At 57.1% G+C, this 17,786-nt stretch overlaps 7 protein-coding genes across 7 annotated transcripts; 4 read left to right on the top strand and 3 right to left on the bottom strand.

The window, feature by feature from the left end:
* Nucleotides 1-533: 533 nt before the first annotated feature.
* On the bottom strand, nucleotides 534-2,191 carry BU26DRAFT_532286 (uncharacterized protein; the record flags this gene model as incomplete). The annotated part of the gene is made up of 3 exons (XM_033831090.1): nucleotides 534-1,685; nucleotides 1,735-1,848; nucleotides 1,961-2,191. The coding sequence occupies 3 exons, from the start codon at nucleotides 2,189-2,191 to the stop codon at nucleotides 534-536; spliced, it is 1,497 nt and encodes a 498-aa protein (XP_033681442.1).
* Nucleotides 2,192-5,166: 2,975 nt separating this feature from the next.
* Nucleotides 5,167-6,788, top strand: BU26DRAFT_45601 (cyclophilin-like protein). The gene is made up of 2 exons (XM_033824900.1): nucleotides 5,167-5,277; nucleotides 5,382-6,788. The coding sequence occupies exons 1-2, from the start codon at nucleotides 5,198-5,200 to the stop codon at nucleotides 6,775-6,777; spliced, it is 1,476 nt and encodes a 491-aa protein (XP_033681441.1). The 5' UTR covers nucleotides 5,167-5,197; the 3' UTR covers nucleotides 6,778-6,788.
* An 805-nt stretch (nucleotides 6,789-7,593) lies between these two features.
* Nucleotides 7,594-8,403, top strand: BU26DRAFT_45588 (uncharacterized protein). Its single transcript, XM_033824896.1, has one exon. The coding sequence runs from the start codon at nucleotides 7,829-7,831 to the stop codon at nucleotides 8,342-8,344; it is 516 nt and encodes a 171-aa protein (XP_033681440.1). The 5' UTR covers nucleotides 7,594-7,828; the 3' UTR covers nucleotides 8,345-8,403.
* On the top strand, nucleotides 8,128-9,927 carry BU26DRAFT_520906 (uncharacterized protein). The gene is made up of 3 exons (XM_033829402.1): nucleotides 8,128-8,892; nucleotides 9,047-9,468; nucleotides 9,569-9,927. Exons 1-2 carry the CDS (start codon nucleotides 8,534-8,536, stop codon nucleotides 9,444-9,446), a joined length of 759 nt encoding a protein of 252 aa, XP_033681439.1. The 5' UTR covers nucleotides 8,128-8,533; the 3' UTR covers nucleotides 9,447-9,468; nucleotides 9,569-9,927.
* A 103-nt stretch (nucleotides 9,928-10,030) lies between these two features.
* On the top strand, nucleotides 10,031-13,014 carry BU26DRAFT_460230 (SPRY-domain-containing protein). Its single transcript, XM_033825030.1, has 5 exons — nucleotides 10,031-11,140; nucleotides 11,190-11,413; nucleotides 11,462-11,842; nucleotides 11,891-12,454; nucleotides 12,509-13,014. The coding sequence occupies exons 1-5, from the start codon at nucleotides 10,434-10,436 to the stop codon at nucleotides 12,637-12,639; spliced, it is 2,007 nt and encodes a 668-aa protein (XP_033681438.1). The 5' UTR covers nucleotides 10,031-10,433; the 3' UTR covers nucleotides 12,640-13,014.
* A 100-nt stretch (nucleotides 13,015-13,114) lies between these two features.
* BU26DRAFT_487565 (protein serine/threonine phosphatase 2C) lies at nucleotides 13,115-15,351 on the bottom strand (the record flags this gene model as incomplete). The annotated part of the gene is made up of 2 exons (XM_033825951.1): nucleotides 13,115-14,553; nucleotides 14,719-15,351. The coding sequence occupies 2 exons, from the start codon at nucleotides 15,349-15,351 to the stop codon at nucleotides 13,348-13,350; spliced, it is 1,839 nt and encodes a 612-aa protein (XP_033681437.1). The 3' UTR covers nucleotides 13,115-13,347.
* A 172-nt stretch (nucleotides 15,352-15,523) lies between these two features.
* On the bottom strand, nucleotides 15,524-17,296 carry BU26DRAFT_487562 (sarcosine oxidase-like protein). The gene is made up of 2 exons (XM_033825950.1): nucleotides 15,967-17,296; nucleotides 15,524-15,920 (listed from the first exon to the last, which is right to left on the bottom strand). The coding sequence occupies exons 1-2, from the start codon at nucleotides 17,004-17,006 to the stop codon at nucleotides 15,650-15,652; spliced, it is 1,311 nt and encodes a 436-aa protein (XP_033681436.1). The 5' UTR covers nucleotides 17,007-17,296; the 3' UTR covers nucleotides 15,524-15,649.
* Nucleotides 17,297-17,786: the final 490 nt, after the last annotated feature.

Raw genomic sequence — 17,786 nt, 5'->3', positions numbered from 1 at the left:
ATAGAGAGATGAACAATCGTCGTTTTTGGGGTAAGATGATACATGAAGTGATGCCATGGGAAGAGATGTCGTAAAGTCATATCGTGTGTCTGGTAAGGACAGAATGGCTTTAACCAAAGCGATGGAAAAGCTCAGCGTCTGCGATCAGAAGAAGAGAAGCGGCAACGCCGTGCCATGCAGATCTTTTCGGCACTGTTGTGCCGGGTATTGACAGTAGTGGAAAGTTGGCATATTAGATCCCACGGTATTACAACGACGTTGCCGAGACCGATTGTAGCGGAATGAGAAAGACGAAACCACTCGGTGCGATGGACGTTCGCAGAACGCGCGAAGCAGATGTAGCGCTGAGCCTTCCCCTTCTTGTGTTTGCGTGTAAAGGACAACGCATTCCCTCGAAAGAGATCGCTCATTAGCCGCCGAATAGATGCATGACGTGGCTAGAAAGGTCCAGGAGAGCAGCAGCTTAGCCCTTGTGAATAAAGAAACAATCGCGGGGCGCATGGCGGTAAAGACAGACAAGTCGAGAAGGGCCATTAGAGGTTGGACATAAAAGCCCGGCGAACAGGGAGTTTCCTGGCCTCGAACGAATCACGTCGTAAGCCATCGTGGTTCGGCTGATGCTGGCTCTGGTTCAGTGGTGTGTATCGATGACCGCTCACCAGAGCAGAGTCATTCGACGATCGGCCGGCCGAGTGGCGCTTCGAGTTGCTATCAGGAGTGAAACTATAGAGGTTCGATTGGGAATCCTGGCGAGCCAACGGTGAAAGCGTCTCGGTCGAGGACGACGTCGGGAGATTGTAATTGCGGAAGTTGGAATAAGTAGTAGGTAATGCCGGTGCTGGCGTGGTATCAAGCAGTCCAGAAGTGCTGAAATTGAGGGAGTGTTGGGATCCGGCACTTGTAACGGCGGCATCGTCACTGGCAGATGTGGTACCCGGAAGGTATCCTATCATGGTTTCGGTAGTGCCAGGAATCGTTGCTGGAGCTGTGACCTGGGTGGTGAGATCCGCGGACGATGATGCCTCTGCAGGAGCCGTGACTTGAAGACCAGTCTCATCGTTGAACGGTAGCGTCGACTTTGGGTATGCGCCCGTGGTGGACAATGCGGAGCCACCCATAGCTTGAGCAGAACGCAGTCGCTGATGCTGTAGCTGATCTACTACGTTTCTTGAGGTCTGTGCGGGACTCGGTTGTGGCATAGGAAGCTGTCGCTGCGGTACAGTAGTCTCTGAAGCCTGGCTCGGTCGTGCTTGTGGTGGCTCGGGGAGAGTGAGCTGGAGAGACGTCATGTTTAGCGGCGAGAGCGCTTCAGAGTTTGTCACAGCTCTGAGGCCCGTTTGCACATAGGGCGAGCCATGCGTCTCGTAGACTGGCATGGAATCTGTGTCCAAAAATGCGTGAGCTCCCGTCTGTAGAGGTTTCGTGGGAGGGTGGCTCCACGCATTGCTGCTTGCTATGCCGTTGTGACTTGGCAGGTAGGCCGCAGGCTCACTCAGGCTGTAAGTCTCCACTGGCGATGTCTCCTCTGTGTACGGGATAGGCCAGCTCGGTGGGTATGTGGCTCGAGAATAGGCTGGGCTTGCCGCGTTATAGATCGGCATCATGACGTTGGTATTCGCCATGTTCGTCAAATTGCTTGCTAGGTGGAGGTTGTCAAGCACCCTCGTGGCTTCACCTGACCCAACCTATGCTTGCGTTAGTCTCACATTGTGCGAGCCATTTGCTTGGACATACACGATGGAATTGACAAACGCTGCTGTCAAGGCCGGCCTGCTTGCAACTTGCGCATCCGGTGCCGTTTCCGGGGTCCCCGCTACAACGAATCTTCCGCTTCCTGCATCGAGCGCACTGTCGCTTTGGTCAGCTCATGGTAACTAAACAAACGAGGAACAGCCATTGACTGCCGCAATTTGGATATCTGTCGGACTATGCAGCATTAGGCAAAGAAAAATGTACTTACAGCTACGGCTATTCGACGCCTTGCTTGATTGCTGTCCATAGTCACATCATCCCTATCCATGCCGGCCCGTAGCCTATGGCCACCGACCGGGCCTCCCACAGAATAGCCACGTGGGTCATATCTCGGGCTAGTAGCGACTGTGAGCGGAATGTTGCGCTCGTTGACATAGTAATGGTGGGGGTAGCTGAGGGCAGCGTTCTGGGAGTGTCGGTGGGCGGTTTCGGGGTCCATGATCTGTATGCAGTCTAGGAGTGATGTTAGACATCATATCTGGCGAGGAAGAACAAGAGGGGCAGTAGGTCTGCGGGCGGACGCACAGATTGTTTGCCAAAATGACGAGATCCCAAAGTAAGAGCTCCGATTCGATGTTCTCACCGATGCACCTCAAGAAAAATTGTCCGGTGCGACGCGTGCTGGGCACCTCCAACACGCTGGTGTTCAGAAAGCGTAGTAAAGAGGAGATGAGGACGATGGAGCATCGATTTGGGGGCGATAAAGCTTATAGGTGAATAGAGGATGGTCAATACTGGAACTGGAGTCGCGCTCGAGAGTCGATTGCTATCGCCATGATCATAATTGACGTGGCTGAAGGAGCTGTGCATGTACCTTATAAGCTAGTATTCTAATGGAAGCCCCTCGTAGGGCTTTTTTGAACGCCGCACAGTGTTTGCATCGACAGTTTCGCAAGACAGGCTTGCCGTTCCATGCAGGCGGCTCACTGCAGCTCGTGCTAGGGTACGAGACGAATGCGCCTCAAGGGCACTGTAAGCCAAACGACGACTGGCTGCCTAAAGAGCAGAGCGTGCCACCATGTACAAGGTTGACTGTTGTGGCATCGCCGCCGCTTTCGGATTGCGGGCGACCAGTTGGCGGAACACCACCAGCTCATGACCTCGGACTTGGAAGTGCTATATCATCGCCTCTTAATAATGGGTCACTCGAAGGTGACTGGAGAGTGAGGCACTTAGCGGAGTACAAACAGAGTCTTCCCTGTCCGAAGAATTTTCGGGGAGAACTGCAGGTCCTAGGAGCCTAGATCGCATTCAGCTATTGGCTGTTTGCAGCATGCAATGTGGCACCCCGGGGAAGTCGGGAGACATGGCACGTGTCGTGGGCTCCTGTAGCAAGCGACGGTCGCGCACGGTGCGATACTGTCAACCTGCTAGGGAAATACATAGCCTGAACGCCGGCGGTGTCTCCTTAAAGGGACGTAAAGTTGTAAGTGATGCTGGGAAAGCGGGCGGGCGGGATATATCAATTTGGTGGTTTCTGTAAGCACTGAAATAGGGTCGCGTATGGAACTGGGAAGAAAGCAGCTAGCCCTTCGGATCTAGCGTTGACCAGGACCGACCCAAGCAAACGTCAAAGTCAACTTCTGGGAGAAGTGTGGGACATGACTGCACGCCGCCGTGGCGGATCTGCGAGATGGTTAGGCTACCTTCGACTGTGGTTGGTCTGTTCGGTATGCTTTGCGCAGTAGTCTCCCAGTATAATGGCAGAGAATGTGGCCACGATATTGATGCAGGTTCTTACTGTCAGGAAGTGGGGTGGAGTGAAGACAGCGCTAACGGAGCACTCAGCTGTCCGACACTGCCCTGTATCGAGACGCGGAAACACATAACGGGGCTGGAACTTTGGGCACTAACGACAGCAAATGACCGATGCTCATATGTGCGGAATGCGGGGGGAAGTGTGCCGACGGGACCCACACTCAAACGGAAGGTTTCGTAGGTCTATTCGCGCTGCATTTTGACGCCGCAATCGGGAGCCAAAGAAACGCAAGCGTTGACTTCGGAGTGCATGGGGAAAATGTACGCCGTGGCCATATGTCCATGGGCGGCTGTGCGGGAGCAAACGAAGAGGTGGTAATGGGCTATTTGCGCCTAGCTAGGCCAACGATGAATAATTGTGGAGCTCCCGAAAGCGCCTTAGTTCCAGAAGATAATTGCTGCACTCATACGGAGCGAAGATGCATGAAGAGAAGAGCTGAGTTCTCTCATTCGCAGATCGTGGCTGCAGATGGCGAGTGCCAAGCCGTGCAGCAAACACCTCTCGACTCGCTGCCTGGGGAGCTCAAGACCGCGAGGGATCTAGTAAGGGAAGCCAAAAGGATATTCTCCGCCATTTCTCAAAAGCCTTTTTTGCGTCTCTGAGCCAGGGGTACCCATGAACACATTGATCGGCTCGTGAGAGTCTGAAGGGGCCCACTGTTGTGGATGACAGTGCCTGTTACAGACGCTCGTGGGGTATGCTTGCGCAAGAGGCGCCGGAAGGAGTAAGGTACAGATGAGAGTTGGACAAGATTGCGGCAATGGCGCTCCGCAATCGCAGGGTGACGGTGTGACCACGCTGGGTCCGCCGCTATGCTGTGCGTAGTCTCCTCAAGCGAAGCATCGGAGAAATCGCGGTGGCAGATATTGTTCGTGAACTTGAGTCCATAACCCCCAAGTGTTGACATCGGCCGCGGCAGATCTCGGGGTCAGGAGGCAAGCAAGGTCAGTGCCAGAACTCGGGCAGCCTCTGGCTTGCACGAGGCTGAGACTTTGATCAAGGAACGAGATTGCGCCTCTGCTATTTCGAGATCAGATGCTTCTTTCTGACATAGATGCGGCGGCGCCAGTCAAGATGCATGACTCGGGTGGTCTCCAGTAGTCGCAGAGCCACCTTCCCGAATTTTGGACACTCGGCGCTCATCCAGACGTGGCAGCAGAGCTGAAACTTGTCGATACTGCAGTGGCCGCCGCAGCTTCCCGATAGCGGACAGGGGATGAGCGCACAAAATGAGGCCAAGGTTGTTGCTTACAACGGCCCGCTTCTTGATCAAGCCCCGCGAACTCCTTTCGGACACCAAGCTCTTGCTGCATAGCACATGATACTAGCAGTCAGGGTTCTTTGGCCAACCTGCTCAGCCCTGGCTCACTGATGATACTGTCGACTGCGGTCCGGTCTAGGGAGTTTTCGTTGCCGACGCTGTCTGGATCATCCATCGTGAAGGGTTCCCAGGGTGGATGATACGTCGGAGGAGCTGCTGAATCACGTTTCCCAGGAAACATTGACAACAGAACCAAGGTGCTGCAGGACGTTGGGTACGTGGAAGAAAAGTGCTACGTACCTTGACGTTACACGATTTGGCTGGCGCCGGGGAAACGAAGCGCCGGCGCCGAGGGCCAAGCTCCCAGCTCCTTCGTCCGCAACTTTTGCGACAAACCCCCTCACACGGCGCGACCGACTCCGGCCATGTCTGTGCTCCTGGAAACGTCACTGGGCGACATTACCATCGATCTGCTGGTCGACGACGCGCCCAAATGCTGTGAGAAGTAAGTCAGTCCAATCGCTGCCCTCCACCCCGTCTGCATGCCACCACCCGCCGTCTATCGAAGCAAGCTGAGCACAGGACAGATACTGACAACTGCCCCTACAGCTTCCTCAAGCTCTGCAAAATCAAGTATTACAACTTCGCGCCGGTCCACAACGTCCAGCCAAATTTCTCCTTCCAAACCGGCGATCCTATTGGCCCTGGCTCCCAGGACAGCGATGGCGGCCGCTCCATCTGGGGCGCGCTCGACCCCGCAAACGCGACGAAGAAAACCTTCAGGCCCGAGTTTGCGCGCAAGTTGAAGCATGCGGAGATGGGCACCGTTAGCATGGCCACGGCGCCCGCCCCGGACAACCCAGACGAGCGGTTTGCGGGGAGTCAGTTTATTGTCACGCTCGGCTCCAACATCGATTTCTTGGATGGTAAAGCTGCCATATTTGGCCAGGTCGTGGAAGGTTTTGATACGCTCGAGAAAATAAACGCCGCGTTCATTGACGACAAGGGTCGGCCACTGAAGGACATTCGCATCCTGCATACCGTCATTCTCGACGATCCATATGATGACCCAGAGGGCGTCGTGGAACCTCCAGAGAGCCCCGTGCCCTCCGCGGCCCAGCTTGCGACAGTACGTGTCGGCTACGATGAGGAGTTGGAAGAAGAGAAGGACCCAGAAGCGCTCGAGCGTGTCCGCCGAGAACGCGAAGCGCGAGCACAGGCGCTCACGCTCGAAATGGTTGGCGATCTCCCGTTCGCGGAAGTCGCGCCGCCGGAGAACGTGCTGTTCGTGTGCAAACTTAATCCTGTGACGCAAGACGAAGATCTTGAGCTTATCTTCTCACGGTTCGGCAAGATCCTAAGCTGCGAGATTATCCGGGACAAGCGGACTGGGGATAGTCTGCAGTACGCGTTCATAGAGTACACGAACCAGAAAGATTGCGAACAGGCATACTTCAAGATGGATGGCGTTTTGATTGATGATCACCGCATCCACGTCGACTTCTCGCAGAGCGTCTCCAAGATTGCCGACGATTGGCGGGACAGCACGAACAAGAAGCGAAGAAGAGCAGCCGGTGGTGGCTTCGGCGGCATCAGCAACCTGGAGAGGAAGAAGCAGTACCGCGGCGAGTCTGCTCGGGAAATCGTGAGTGATTCGGTAGTCGATAAGCTCATCATAGATCGGGGAACCTCGAAAAGGGACACAGATGACCGCCCGCGGTACCCAGACTCCCGCGGAAATGGAATTTCGCGCGATGGGAATGACTCTCGGAGGGACGATGGTCGCCGACGAGAGCGGAGGGAGGCCTACCATGACGACCGCTGGAAACGTGACCGCAGTCGAAGTCCAAGACGCGAGCGCCGCGATCGCGATGCAGGCGGGCGGTACGAAAATCCTCGACAAGAGCGCAGCCGCAGCCGGGATCGCTATCGGGACAGCCGAAGGGAAAGAAGTCGTGACCGGTACAGGAGGGATGATAGGGATGAGCGGCGGCGTCGAGACTGATCCAAGTTCTGGTGTTGCACTTCTACTCTTGTCTTACCTTTTTATGGTTATTTGGGTTGGCGGTGCTATCTCTGGATGCGGAGCTTGGTCTGCTCTGGGAGGTAAAGGGAAACAGGCATATTGTCACTCGTCGAGGAAGGGTTCCTCTCAATGATACCACTTCATTCTCTCCATGTACATTCTGGCACGGACTGAGTCTTCCCGAATTTGCGCAGCTTCTCGTGGAAGCGCGCATTCGTCTCGGTATCAGCTTCTTTGAGGGGGGAAAAGGGGTCAGCATGCACTCTTAGCCATGACACGGCACCTCTTCTGGGGATAATGCAACACGCGCGAGTGAAGAAGGAACGGGGGTTATCGATCAGCGGAGGCTAGAGGCACATATGGAGCCACTGAGCACGCGGGCGAAAGGCTTCCAAGGCTTGAGCGAAATACTAGAGTCTCGGATGACTTCGGCTGGCCATTCCCGCCATCGCAGCCAGCGAACACGTAAATGCTGCCGTGAGGGCTGGAGTCATTCGATCAACGGTTTCCTGGCCGTCACAACCCGACCTTGGCGACCAGTCGACGGTGGAAGTCGGTGAGGACGCTGTGCGTGACGTGGGGGACAAGTCAGGGAGGAGCCACGGTCACGTGCCGCTAGGCCAACCTTGGAAAATGAGCGCCGGGGATTTCTGGACGACTCCGCCAATCTAGAATGCCCGAAACGCGAGATGAGCCTGGACGAGCGCGCATCATCAGCGGGAGGCTGGCAAGCGAGGCTGCGCGATGCTGCATTTCGCCAGAGTGTGCGAGCGTCTTCTGGCCGGCTTACATCTCTGCTGGCGAGGCCTGCGTGCGCGGACACAGCGGAGGGGATAGCGCACTCGCAGCCTCGTGATGCCTGGGAAGATCCTGATGAGTGGTAGTCGCCCCCCTGGCGCAGCAAGGGTGCCGCTCGAGCGCGTCTTGGAGCTGGCTCTCTCGAGGCTGCAAACAAAGGGCGCGCTGCAGGGAGACAAAGCGAGTCGCATGCGCGCGGCGGGGGTTCTCTTGTTGAGGGCACAATGAGGGGATGGGCTGTGGCGCATGGGTGCAAGGAAAGCACGACCGGGAGTCGATGAAGCTTTCACTGGAATGGATCCGGATTAGCCACCAGACGTGCGACACGGACGGCCAGGAGAGCCGCCAGCCCACGGCCAGCGCCGCGCAGCACCGCGAGACTGATGCACGGCGTCGCAGCGAGGAGCAGCGAGAAATAAACAGAGTGCAGAGCGCGCTCGCCCGCCTGCAAGGTCGAGCAGCGCGGAGGCTTAGCGCGGGCGCCGTCTTGGCGGGCCCGACCTCAGTCCTCTCTTCCGTGAGATGCCCCCAGATGCCTTTAGCGATCAAGACGCCGCCGTGCGCAAAGCAAAACCCGCCCGCCCATCATGCAAAGGCCTTGCAAACCCTCACGGCCGCCCCGGCCGCGCTTCCTCCCTCACCCACCCGCACCCCCCTCTCATCGTCGCTTTCCCATCCGCTGCATCACCGCCCCGTGAGTGGACGCGCGAGCGACCCTGAACTAGACAGCGCTCAGGTTCGGTCCTAGCCACAGCCTTAGACAAGCGCTGCAATAGGCACGCAACCCAGCGGCTGACAATAAAACCACGGCAGCCCCAACGCCGCGACACACCACCGCCAAACCCTCACCACCACACCGTCGCGACATCACCACCACCACGGCGCGCCTGCTGCACGCCGCCCACGACCTCGTCGACGCCGCCGCCGCCCCGACACAATGTCCACCTCCAAGACGGCCACGGCGAAGTCCAAGATCATCGTCCTGCCACTGCCATCAGAGCTGCTGTCCAAGTTTCCCCACGAGCCGTCGTCAAAATCCTCCGAATCGTCCAAGCCAGCGTCGTCGCCAGACACGCCGGCCCAGGTCGTCGAGCCCACGCCGACCGACACTCCCAACGGCTCTTCGACGCCCATGAATGGCACGAGCAATGGCCTGCTCGCACCGCCGGCCGCTGCGCCAGGAGGCAAGCGAAAGGCTGTCCCTGGACCAAAGACCGCCGCGAAGAGAGGCGCGGCCGCCATGGACGGCGGCCCCAAGCCACGGGGCAAGCCGGGTCCCAAGAAGAAGCAGAAGCTGTGAGTGAATTGGCCCATCTCTCGTAAAGAATATTCACCCCCTCATCGATTGCACACACGTCTCACCCCGAGCTTCCGTCTCAATTACCATCCCCCCTTCACCGTCGCACTTTACTACAAGCACCCCTCCGAGCCAGTGCTAACAGCATCGCAGCGGCGACATGATCAACGACCCAAACAACAAAGGACCCTTTGCCGCCCCGGCGCCCGTACAGAAGCTGGGACCAAAGGCCAACATGGGTGCCATCAACGCCGGCCTGCGTGCCCTCGACCGAACGGGCAAGCCATGCCGCAAGTGGGAGAAGAAGGGCTTCTCGATCCGCAGCTTCACTGGCGTCGCCTGGGATGTTCCCACCTGGAGAGCGCCAAAGAAGGCTGCCGTGTTTGCCGAAGACGTGAAAAGCGATACCACAGGCTCGAGCGATACCAAGATCAAGGACGAGAGCAGTGCTATCAGTGAGAAGAGCGGCGCCAATGGCGATGCAAGTACCCCAATACCACCGCCGCTGAACGGTCTCGCAAGCTCGCCGACGCCTGTTGCTGCCGCTTCATAGGCCGTCACACATCTCGGCATGGGTACGTATGCACCTGTTTCTCCATCCTCGCCACAGCTCCACCCTCACGTCGCATACTCTTCGGCCAACATATCCTACCTCAGCTTACTGACTTGACACAGATGGTTCCTGAGCTATGCATCCCTACATACTTTTGCTACTTGCGTTTTTCGCATTCGAACGGCGTCATTAGCTTGCGTTTGGGCAGTTGGGCCCACTTTTATCTTCTACATAGCTGTGTTTCTACCTCAATTTTGGGCATGTTCGGCGTCTCGGGGGGTCCACCGACGTGTCTGGGTCAAAACGGATTCTTTCTTCGGCGTCTGGATATGATAGTGACGGGTCGGTACCTGAACCTGGCGCGTGACCGCTCGTGTCTGGAGTAGGCCAGGCCATGAGGGACGGTACTGGACATGGTAGTAGTAGGACCCATGTATTTGCATAGAAAGAGATTTAACGCGCTTCGATACGGACTTTTCAGCGTACTTTGTAGCTTCAAGAGCGTGAGTCGGCCGAATTGCGTGCTCTAGCAGTGTGACTGCGCGTTATCGAAATGATGCGGGGAGGCCCGCTTCGGCAACTCCACCTGCAACCTCACTGACGACCGCGGCACTCTCTCGTTGACCTTGACTGCACGCCAGCCCGTTTGCTGCCCCCGACGCCGATAAAGCTCAAGCGATGTATGCGTTTGCGGATACGGCACAACAGAACCTCTTGTGCCGTTGACCACCGCCTCGTTCGCCGCCTCGTTCGCCGCCAACGCACCAAGCTTCGACCACCGCTGCCAGCTTTCTCGGTCCGCGCCCTACGCGCACCGCCTGCCGTCCGACTGCTTCACAGGTCGCTCGTCCGCTGTTCTCGCCCAAATAAACACCCCCGGCACGCTTGGGTGCTGCGCTGGTCGCGGTTGCGGTCGCTTGAAAGGTCACGCCGACGTGCGATCTGATCCCACCATCCAAAGCTCACCACGCACCGCCTCTCGCGACCATGTTCCGCCGCCAGAGCTCGTATGCGGCGGTGGCCTCTGGCAATGCAGGCAGCAGCCCCTCAAACCCCGTTCCTGCTCGCTCGGGCGCCTTCTCGCACCTCGCCAACAGTGGTTCGCACCCGCACTCCATCACCCACCCCCGCCACTCGCGCTCCTTCGATGCCGACGGCCACCACAACAGCATGTCTACTTCTCTGGGGCGCAGCGTATTACCATCATACCCGGGTCAGTTCGGCTACCTGAATGGCTACGGAGGAGCGCAAGATGGAGCAACATCCGCCTTCTTTGTGCCGTCGTATCTCCGCGGGTCGAAGCATGCAGAGAAGCTGGAGGAGGTGCACAAGGCGAGGATCGCAGCCCAGCGAGAATACCGGTCAACCCACTCGTCGAATGCCGGATCATTATCAACCAGCTCGAGCAGCGCCAACCTCCACAAGATGGCGCCCTCGCACCGCGGCCTGTCCCACGACATCATAGAACGAGCGCCTATTGTCGTCGAAGAGCCTGTCGCTCCGTGGCCGACAAGATGGAGCGAAACGGAGAAGTTTCCGCAGATGGAGGTGGACGACAACGGGAGACAGGCCAAGTTCGCAGGCGCACAGAAAGGGCCCGATGAAGCAGCCTCAGTGCGCGCAGACTACCCCATGCCCCGGCAGTGTGGCATATATTACTACGAGGTCACCGTGGTGTCCAAGGGCAAGGACGGGTAGGTACACCTTGCCGCAACTGCGGACTGCAGGCTAACACTCTTTGAGCAGAATGATTGGCGTCGGCTTCTCGGGCCCCAAGGTTCCTCTCAACAGGATACCGGGCTGGGAGCCGGATTCGTACGCATACCACGGCGACGACGGGCAGTGCTTCAGCAACACAACCTCGGGAAAGACATATGGTCCCAAGTTTGGCACACTGGACGTGATAGGATGTGGCATAAACTTTAGGACGGGTACAGCCTTCTTTACGAAGAATGGCCATTTCTTGGGTATGTGAGACTGGGTCCTCTGGGACGAGCCAGTGCTAATGTTAGTAGGGAACGCTTTCCGAGACCTAAAGCCCAATATGCCATACTACCCCACCGTTGGGATGAAGAAGCCCGGCGAGACATTGCGCGCGAACTTCGGCCAGGAACCCTTCGCCTTTGACATTGACAAGATGGTGCAGGCGGAGAAGGCATCGATACAGTCCGAGATTACGCGAGGTACGGGCCCGTGCAAGGAGAAGGTGTCGACAGACGAGACGCAGTTCATACACACCTTGGTTGGGCAATATCTTGCACATGATGGATATGTAGAGACAGCAAGAGCGTTCGCGGAAGAAGTGATTGAAGAAGTAAAGGCGGTGCTGAATGACGAGAACGCGGAAATTCCGTACCAGGAGACGGTGGAGGATCTGGATGCCATAAATCGGCAGAGTGAGTCAAGCTTAGGACTCCACGCAGGATAGCACTAACTGTATACAGAAATCCGCGCAGCCATCCTCGACGGCGACATCGATAAAGCCCTCAAACATACGACCGCATACTACCCCTCCGTCCTCCGCGACAACGAGAACATATACTTCAAGCTCCGGTGCCGGAAATTCATCGAAATGATACGGAAATGCAACGAGCTCAACGCACAATGCCACCCCATCCCGACTCCGCCCTCAAAACGCTCCACCACCTCCACCCTGAACAACCGAAACTCCACCGCCACCGACGATTACGACTTCGAAATGGAGCTGGACGAGCAGCTGGGCATGCACAATGGCGCTCCGCATTGGAATCATCCAGAGCATATGGACGATGAAGATGAGCTGGAGGATAAAGAAGCGAAGCTGGCGCAGTTGACGCAGGACACAATACAGTACGGCATGGAGCTCAAGTCAGAGTTCGCGACTGATCCACGGAGAGAGGTCAAGAGGGCATTGGAGGATACGTTTGCGTTGATTGCGTATGAGAATGTGAGGGAGAGCGCGCTGGCGCCGCTGCTAGAGACGGCAGGTCGGGTGCCAGTCGCGGAGGAGTTGAACAGTGCGATATTAGGTATGTGACCCATGTGGATATGGCGGCGTCGGAGTGTATGCTAACATGAAGCAGTGAGTCTCGGCAAGTCAAGTAGCGCGGCGCTCGAGCGGTTAGTGCAGCAGACGGAGGCGCTGGTGAACGAGCTCGCAGGTGATGGCGGCCCCGGGGCGTTTATCAACGTGCGGAGGGACTTTTTGCAGTAATGCGAGATGCTGCGCGAGAATCTGGGAAGCGAGTCGGGGTTGTTTTTGCAGAGCGTGGAAGCTGGACCGGCAGCAAGCTCCCTCCATATGGCAAAGGAGAGTAGTATCTATTCTTTCAAGCACAGGAGAGGAGATACTGGACGTGCATGTACGGTTCGCCCGCTGTCACTAAGACCCGGGCTTGCATCAGGTTTTCTCTCTCCTCTAGGCGCTACGGATGGAGTTTCTACACTCGATAGGCAGGCTATCTGATGCTTCTTTTGGATGAATACGGGATGGGCAGCGGCGTTGCGGGTACGATGATAGTGTAGCGCTGTTACCTAGGTACCTGGTCGCGTAGATGGTTCGATTGAATACCAACCTTACTCTACTTACTTTAGCATGGTATGCGCTGATGGATCAATCGTCACTGCGGCACGGACCGGGAGGTGGAGGGGTTGCGGGAGTGGTATGTACACAGGGTAGGTCTCTGTTTTATACAGGGTATTTTCGCAGGTCCAAGGGTATGTTTAGCTCTGGTTTCGAAGACGGTGGCCTCCCAATGCGACTATTCCAGCGCAAAGAGGACAGCTGAGCTCACGCCTCGCCCACGGCTTCAGCGTCCCAAATCCGCGTCCTACACACACAAATATGTTAATACAATCCCCACCACCCACTTCCCCTCCTCCACCGGTAGCTATCGCTCAAACTCAAACACGCACGCGTAACTCACCAAGGCCACCACTTGCTCTTCTCCTTCCTCTTCAGCTCCCTCCCCTCGCCCTCCAGGCGATCAAAAAACACGACCATGACCGTCGTATCGTCGACGGCAGACCGGCACATCGGCCCCGGAATGCTCAGCAGGCCCATAAACAAGCCCCTGCGCGTGCCGCCCATAGCGTTGCGCGCCAGACACACCGCCGCGTTGTCGTCTTCGATGGCGAAGTACTCCGGGGTGGCTTGCCAGCGGATGTCCGCGCCCTTCTCGATGTCGTAGGCGACGCCGGGGTCGAGCTGGAAGGACGGGGTGAAGAGGGGGGACGTGAGCTGCGGGTCTTTGGCGACGCTGCCGTTGCCGCGGGCGCGGGCTTCGAGCCAGCGCTGCACGCATTCGACGGCGTGCTCGCTGGAGATGTGGTCCCATAGCCCGTCGCTCGCCATGATCATGAAGTCGCTTTTTATGCCGTCGCTAGCTGCTCCTCCAGCAGCCTTCCCGTTCTTAGGCTTCGGCCCCGCCCGCACGACCTGTGTCTCTGTGATCTCTGGCTCCGCTGTCATGTACGGCGGCGTCTTCGAGTCTGGCCGCGGCGCAGTGCCCCAGAACTTGAGCTGCACTTGCTTGATGAAGTCGTTCTCCCATTTCCAGCGGTGGTCGCCGAAGGCTCGCGTGACTGCTATGCCAAGCAAGCGGCCGGTTTTCGGGTCGATGATATCGGGTTCGTCGGGGTGGGCTTCTGCGAGCCTCTTCACTTCGTCCTCGTTGAATCCGGTTTGGTCTTTGCTGAGAGGTTGGGCCACGTATTTCTCCTCCAAAGGGTCCCAGCGGCCCAGGACTGCGCGCGAGTCGCCGGTGCATGCTACGCGCAGTTTCGAGCTCTCCGGGTCGAAGGCCGCGAGCAGTGCGCAGGAACCGCTGAACGCCGGGGTCAGGGCCGCGATGGCTGCTGCATTGGCGGCCGGGTACCAGTTTGCGGCGTGGCGGGCGCGTGTTAGGAGGTCGGCGTCGATTTTGAGGAAGACGTCTTTGATGGTGGTGTCGATGACGGAGCTGGAGGAGGCGGGGGAGAGGTTGGACAGGGCGCGAGAGAGCGTTGGGTGTAGAGTCCACTGCAGATAGTAGGCGGTGTGGCGGCCGGCGTGTCCGTCGAAGATGGACCAGTAGTTCCAGGGTTTGGAGCCAGGACCGGGGGCGGTGCCGAGGGAATAGTAGTCTTCCTGGGGAAGGTTAGCCGGGGTGGTGGAAGGAGATTATTTAAGGGGAAGGGTCAGGTATTCAATGAAGAGAAGAGCGAAGATGAATGCAAAACATAGACTAAACAGAGAACCAAACAAAAGCAGAAAAGAAGATGACTGAACATGACGGAAAAGGAAAATACTCACGCAAGGCTCATTACTCCGAAACCGACACCCATGCGTAACCGGCATCCCCGCCTCCACAGCATCCTCCTCGCTCATCGCCCACCCAAACGTAATCTCGGCAAACCGATCATTGATCTGCTTCAGGACCTCCGGGTCTCTCAACGGCGCGCTCGGATCCGGGATATGGTACTGAATCCAGTGGTCGACCTCATCGCGGTCTTTGTAGAAATGGAGAGGGGTGGCGCCGGGCTCGCCGTTGAAGGAATCCAGAATATGGTCCGCCCAGTCTTTGTATCGTACGTCGATGAAGTAGAAGGCAGCGCCGCCGAGGATGAGGAGGAAGATGACGGTTTTGGTAGGAAAGGCTGAGTGGTAGAGTTGCTGCCGCGTAGGATCGAGCAGTGAGGAGGCATGTTGCGAATTGTGCGGAGCTTTCGTTGATGATGAAGAGATATGACGCGAAAGGGATGCTCGTGTGAGAGCGGAGACACGTGATTGAAGGGGACGGACGCGTTCCGGAGCTGGGGTAAGTTGCGGTGTACGTGGCCGAAAGTATGCGCGGCTTCCCGCAGTTGCGGTCGATATCCGTGACGCTAACGGTGCATCCCGGCCATTGAGCAGCCGTGCCACAACTTTCAGCCGTATCGGAACCATGGTTGTGGTGGATGTAGGGGAAGGACTGAGGAAACGATGCGGCGTCGGGGTTTTGAAATCGGGAGCTTGGGCCACGCTGATCGCCCAGTCACGTGGGAATTGCTTAGTAAGTTCGACCTATTTAGGAGGTCCTTCGATCATGCACATAAATACAATATTGATTGAATGCTCGGGGTGAAGGAGCGTGTTTGCTTAGAATGGGTGATTGATGGACAGCTTGCTCATTACCTATCTAAATTACCCCTTCGCTCTTCCATGCTGCATTCACGCTGACACAGACAGTAAACCAGAGTCGTGCTCATAGCTTCGCCTTAGGTGGCGCGTCCAGAAGATCCTTCATCTCCCACCGGGGCCAATCTGGGTTGAGTGCCGGATCTGGCCTCTCGCGGTCCCAAGCCCACTTCTCCTTCAGCTCCTTCGACAGTTCGCCCTCCAGCATCTGCAGCACGTACTTGCCCAGTACGGGGAAGAACTTGTAGCCGTGAAAGGAACCGCAGGTCGCGATGTAGAGACCCTTAGCTGCGACGTGCGGAGAGATGATGAAGTCGGAGCTGGTTGTGAAGGCGTCCCTATTGAAGGTTAGTCTTCATACGTGTAAGGCGGGAGACAGCATACCAGCAGATACGGTGTTTCTCCATCTTCCAGTTTGCACCATTCTTGCCGTAGAAGACATTGTTCGCAAACTGGATGTCCTGCTTTAGCGGACCGGCGACATTCCACTGTCCGTAATCGCGTTCCGGAGGCGGCGCGGAGATGTAGCGACCGGGGAGGACTTCCTGCGTGTTCTTGAAGATCTTCTGGCCCCACCACTTGAGTTCGCGGTCGCGAGTGGGTGGGAGACTGCCGATGAAAGGACCTGTCGACGCGGTATAACCTTGGACGCCCACTGGCATCTTCGCGAACCTCTTATACGACTCGTCGTCAAGTGTCGTCATGCCTGTTGTGATGCCGCCCGCCACGATCCTGTCTCCAACTCTCAGATCCGCATTTCCGCTGCTCTGCGCACTCTGCTCCAGCAGCCTCGGCGTGAAAGCTCCTGTGCAAAGAACAACCTTGTCAGCCGTCAACACGTCCCCCTTCTCCGTCTTGACCCCCGTGCACCTCCCGCTCGGCTCGAACTTCAGCGTCGCCACATCCGCCGTCACATACTTCACTCCCAACTCGATGCTCCTCTTCGTTACCGCCCGCAGCGCATCCCCCGCATTCGCCCACCCACTCGTCTTGTTCACAAGCACTTCCTTGACCCCCGAGTAATCCGCGTCGTCGAACAGCCCGCTAAACATCTTGCGCGCCTCGTCAACCGGCACGGCGGACAGCTCCGCTTTCCGGCCGAGCTTCTTGTAGTTGTCGATGACGTCCTGCGCATACTCGGACCGGCAGATCCAGTAGATGCCTGTCTCGTGGAAGTACGGCTGCCATAGCGGGTCGGTTTTGAAGATGTCTTGGGCTTCGAGGGCCAATTGGCAGTACACGATATCGTCGTAGTCGGCGCGCACCACCTTGTTCCAGTCCCAAGAGGCGGCGACGCGGCTGTCGGCGTCGTAGGAGTCGCGGTCGACTATAGTTACCGATGCAGAGGGGTACTTCTTGATGAGGTGGTAGGCGGTGGATACGCCGAAGACGCCTGCGCCGACGATGAGGTAGGAGGATGCCATCGCGACGAACCTGGCGTTGAAAGTGGGGTTGTAGAAGGTGCAATTGCTGAATTCATTGCGGCTGGATGTTTTTTAAAGCTCGGTTTATGTGGTGAGAGAGTGCGGCTCTCATCGGCCGTTGGTGTGGTGGGTCAGGCACTAGCGCGCTCCGTTGCGGGGTGCAGAGCCTCGTGGATGGAGCTGATTTCCCTTTTCGGAAATGCCTTCCAACGATGGGGCCACTTTCGCCATCAGCAGTGGGTGAAAAGGGACATTGTTGACCGACAGTTGGAACTAATGCAGGCGTGCCGAACTATCATTTTGCAATCTGCCCCGTTACACCGTCATGCTCGCTTCAATCGGTGGCCTGATAACGCGAAATTGGATCCAGCGGGGCATCTCCGCGTTGGTGCTTGGCAGCCAAACTCTTCTCCAAGCTCTATTCGCAGAATACTTTATACTGAGATGCATTATACACTGCTCGAAGTCTATCTTGCCCTGTGAGACTCTTGCCCTATGAGACTCTTCCGTACCGTCTGCTTCACCGCCCGGACTCCAACAGCGATCACGCACACGACCATTTTTTTTACACGACCATCCCAACCTTCACTTCTTCTTCAACACCTCTGGCCAGTGGGGATGACAGTGCAGCTTCAAGTCACGTCATCTCTTAACCCCCTGATAAAAGACCGCCTTGCTGTGCTGTTGCGGTAAAGGGGAGAGAGCGTGGAGACAGGGCCTTGCGTATATACTTCCCGGGATTAGTTACCCGTTCTTCTTTGACGTTCGACATCCTCGTGA

Source organism: Trematosphaeria pertusa (genome assembly GCF_010094035.1).
Source record: "Trematosphaeria pertusa strain CBS 122368 unplaced genomic scaffold BU26scaffold_10, whole genome shotgun sequence".
Taxonomy (NCBI): domain Eukaryota; kingdom Fungi; phylum Ascomycota; class Dothideomycetes; order Pleosporales; family Trematosphaeriaceae; genus Trematosphaeria; species Trematosphaeria pertusa.
The sequence above is the reverse complement of the archived record's forward strand: the minus strand, read 5'-3'. Positions and strand labels throughout refer to the sequence as shown.

Coding starts and splice junctions, on each gene's coding strand:
- BU26DRAFT_45588 (XM_033824896.1), top strand. CDS start 7,829: ATGGGCTGTGGCGCATGGGTGCAAGGAAAGCACGACCGGGAGTCGATG.
- BU26DRAFT_460230 (XM_033825030.1), top strand. CDS start 10,434: ATGTTCCGCCGCCAGAGCTCGTATGCGGCGGTGGCCTCTGGCAATGCA. Junction 11,141..11,189: donor GTGTCCAAGGGCAAGGACGG/GTAGGTACACCT, acceptor ACACTCTTTGAG/CAGAATGATTGGCGTCGGCT. Junction 11,414..11,461: donor GAAGAATGGCCATTTCTTGG/GTATGTGAGACT, acceptor TAATGTTAGTAG/GGAACGCTTTCCGAGACCTA.
- BU26DRAFT_45601 (XM_033824900.1), top strand. CDS start 5,198: ATGTCTGTGCTCCTGGAAACGTCACTGGGCGACATTACCATCGATCTG. Junction 5,278..5,381: donor GCGCCCAAATGCTGTGAGAA/GTAAGTCAGTCC, acceptor CTGCCCCTACAG/CTTCCTCAAGCTCTGCAAAA.
- BU26DRAFT_487562 (XM_033825950.1), bottom strand. CDS start 17,006: ATGGCATCCTCCTACCTCATCGTCGGCGCAGGCGTCTTCGGCGTATCC. Junction 15,921..15,966: donor GAGAAACACCGTATCTGCTG/GTATGCTGTCTC, acceptor AACCTTCAATAG/GGACGCCTTCACAACCAGCT.
- BU26DRAFT_520906 (XM_033829402.1), top strand. CDS start 8,534: ATGTCCACCTCCAAGACGGCCACGGCGAAGTCCAAGATCATCGTCCTG. Junction 8,893..9,046: donor CCCAAGAAGAAGCAGAAGCT/GTGAGTGAATTG, acceptor ACAGCATCGCAG/CGGCGACATGATCAACGACC.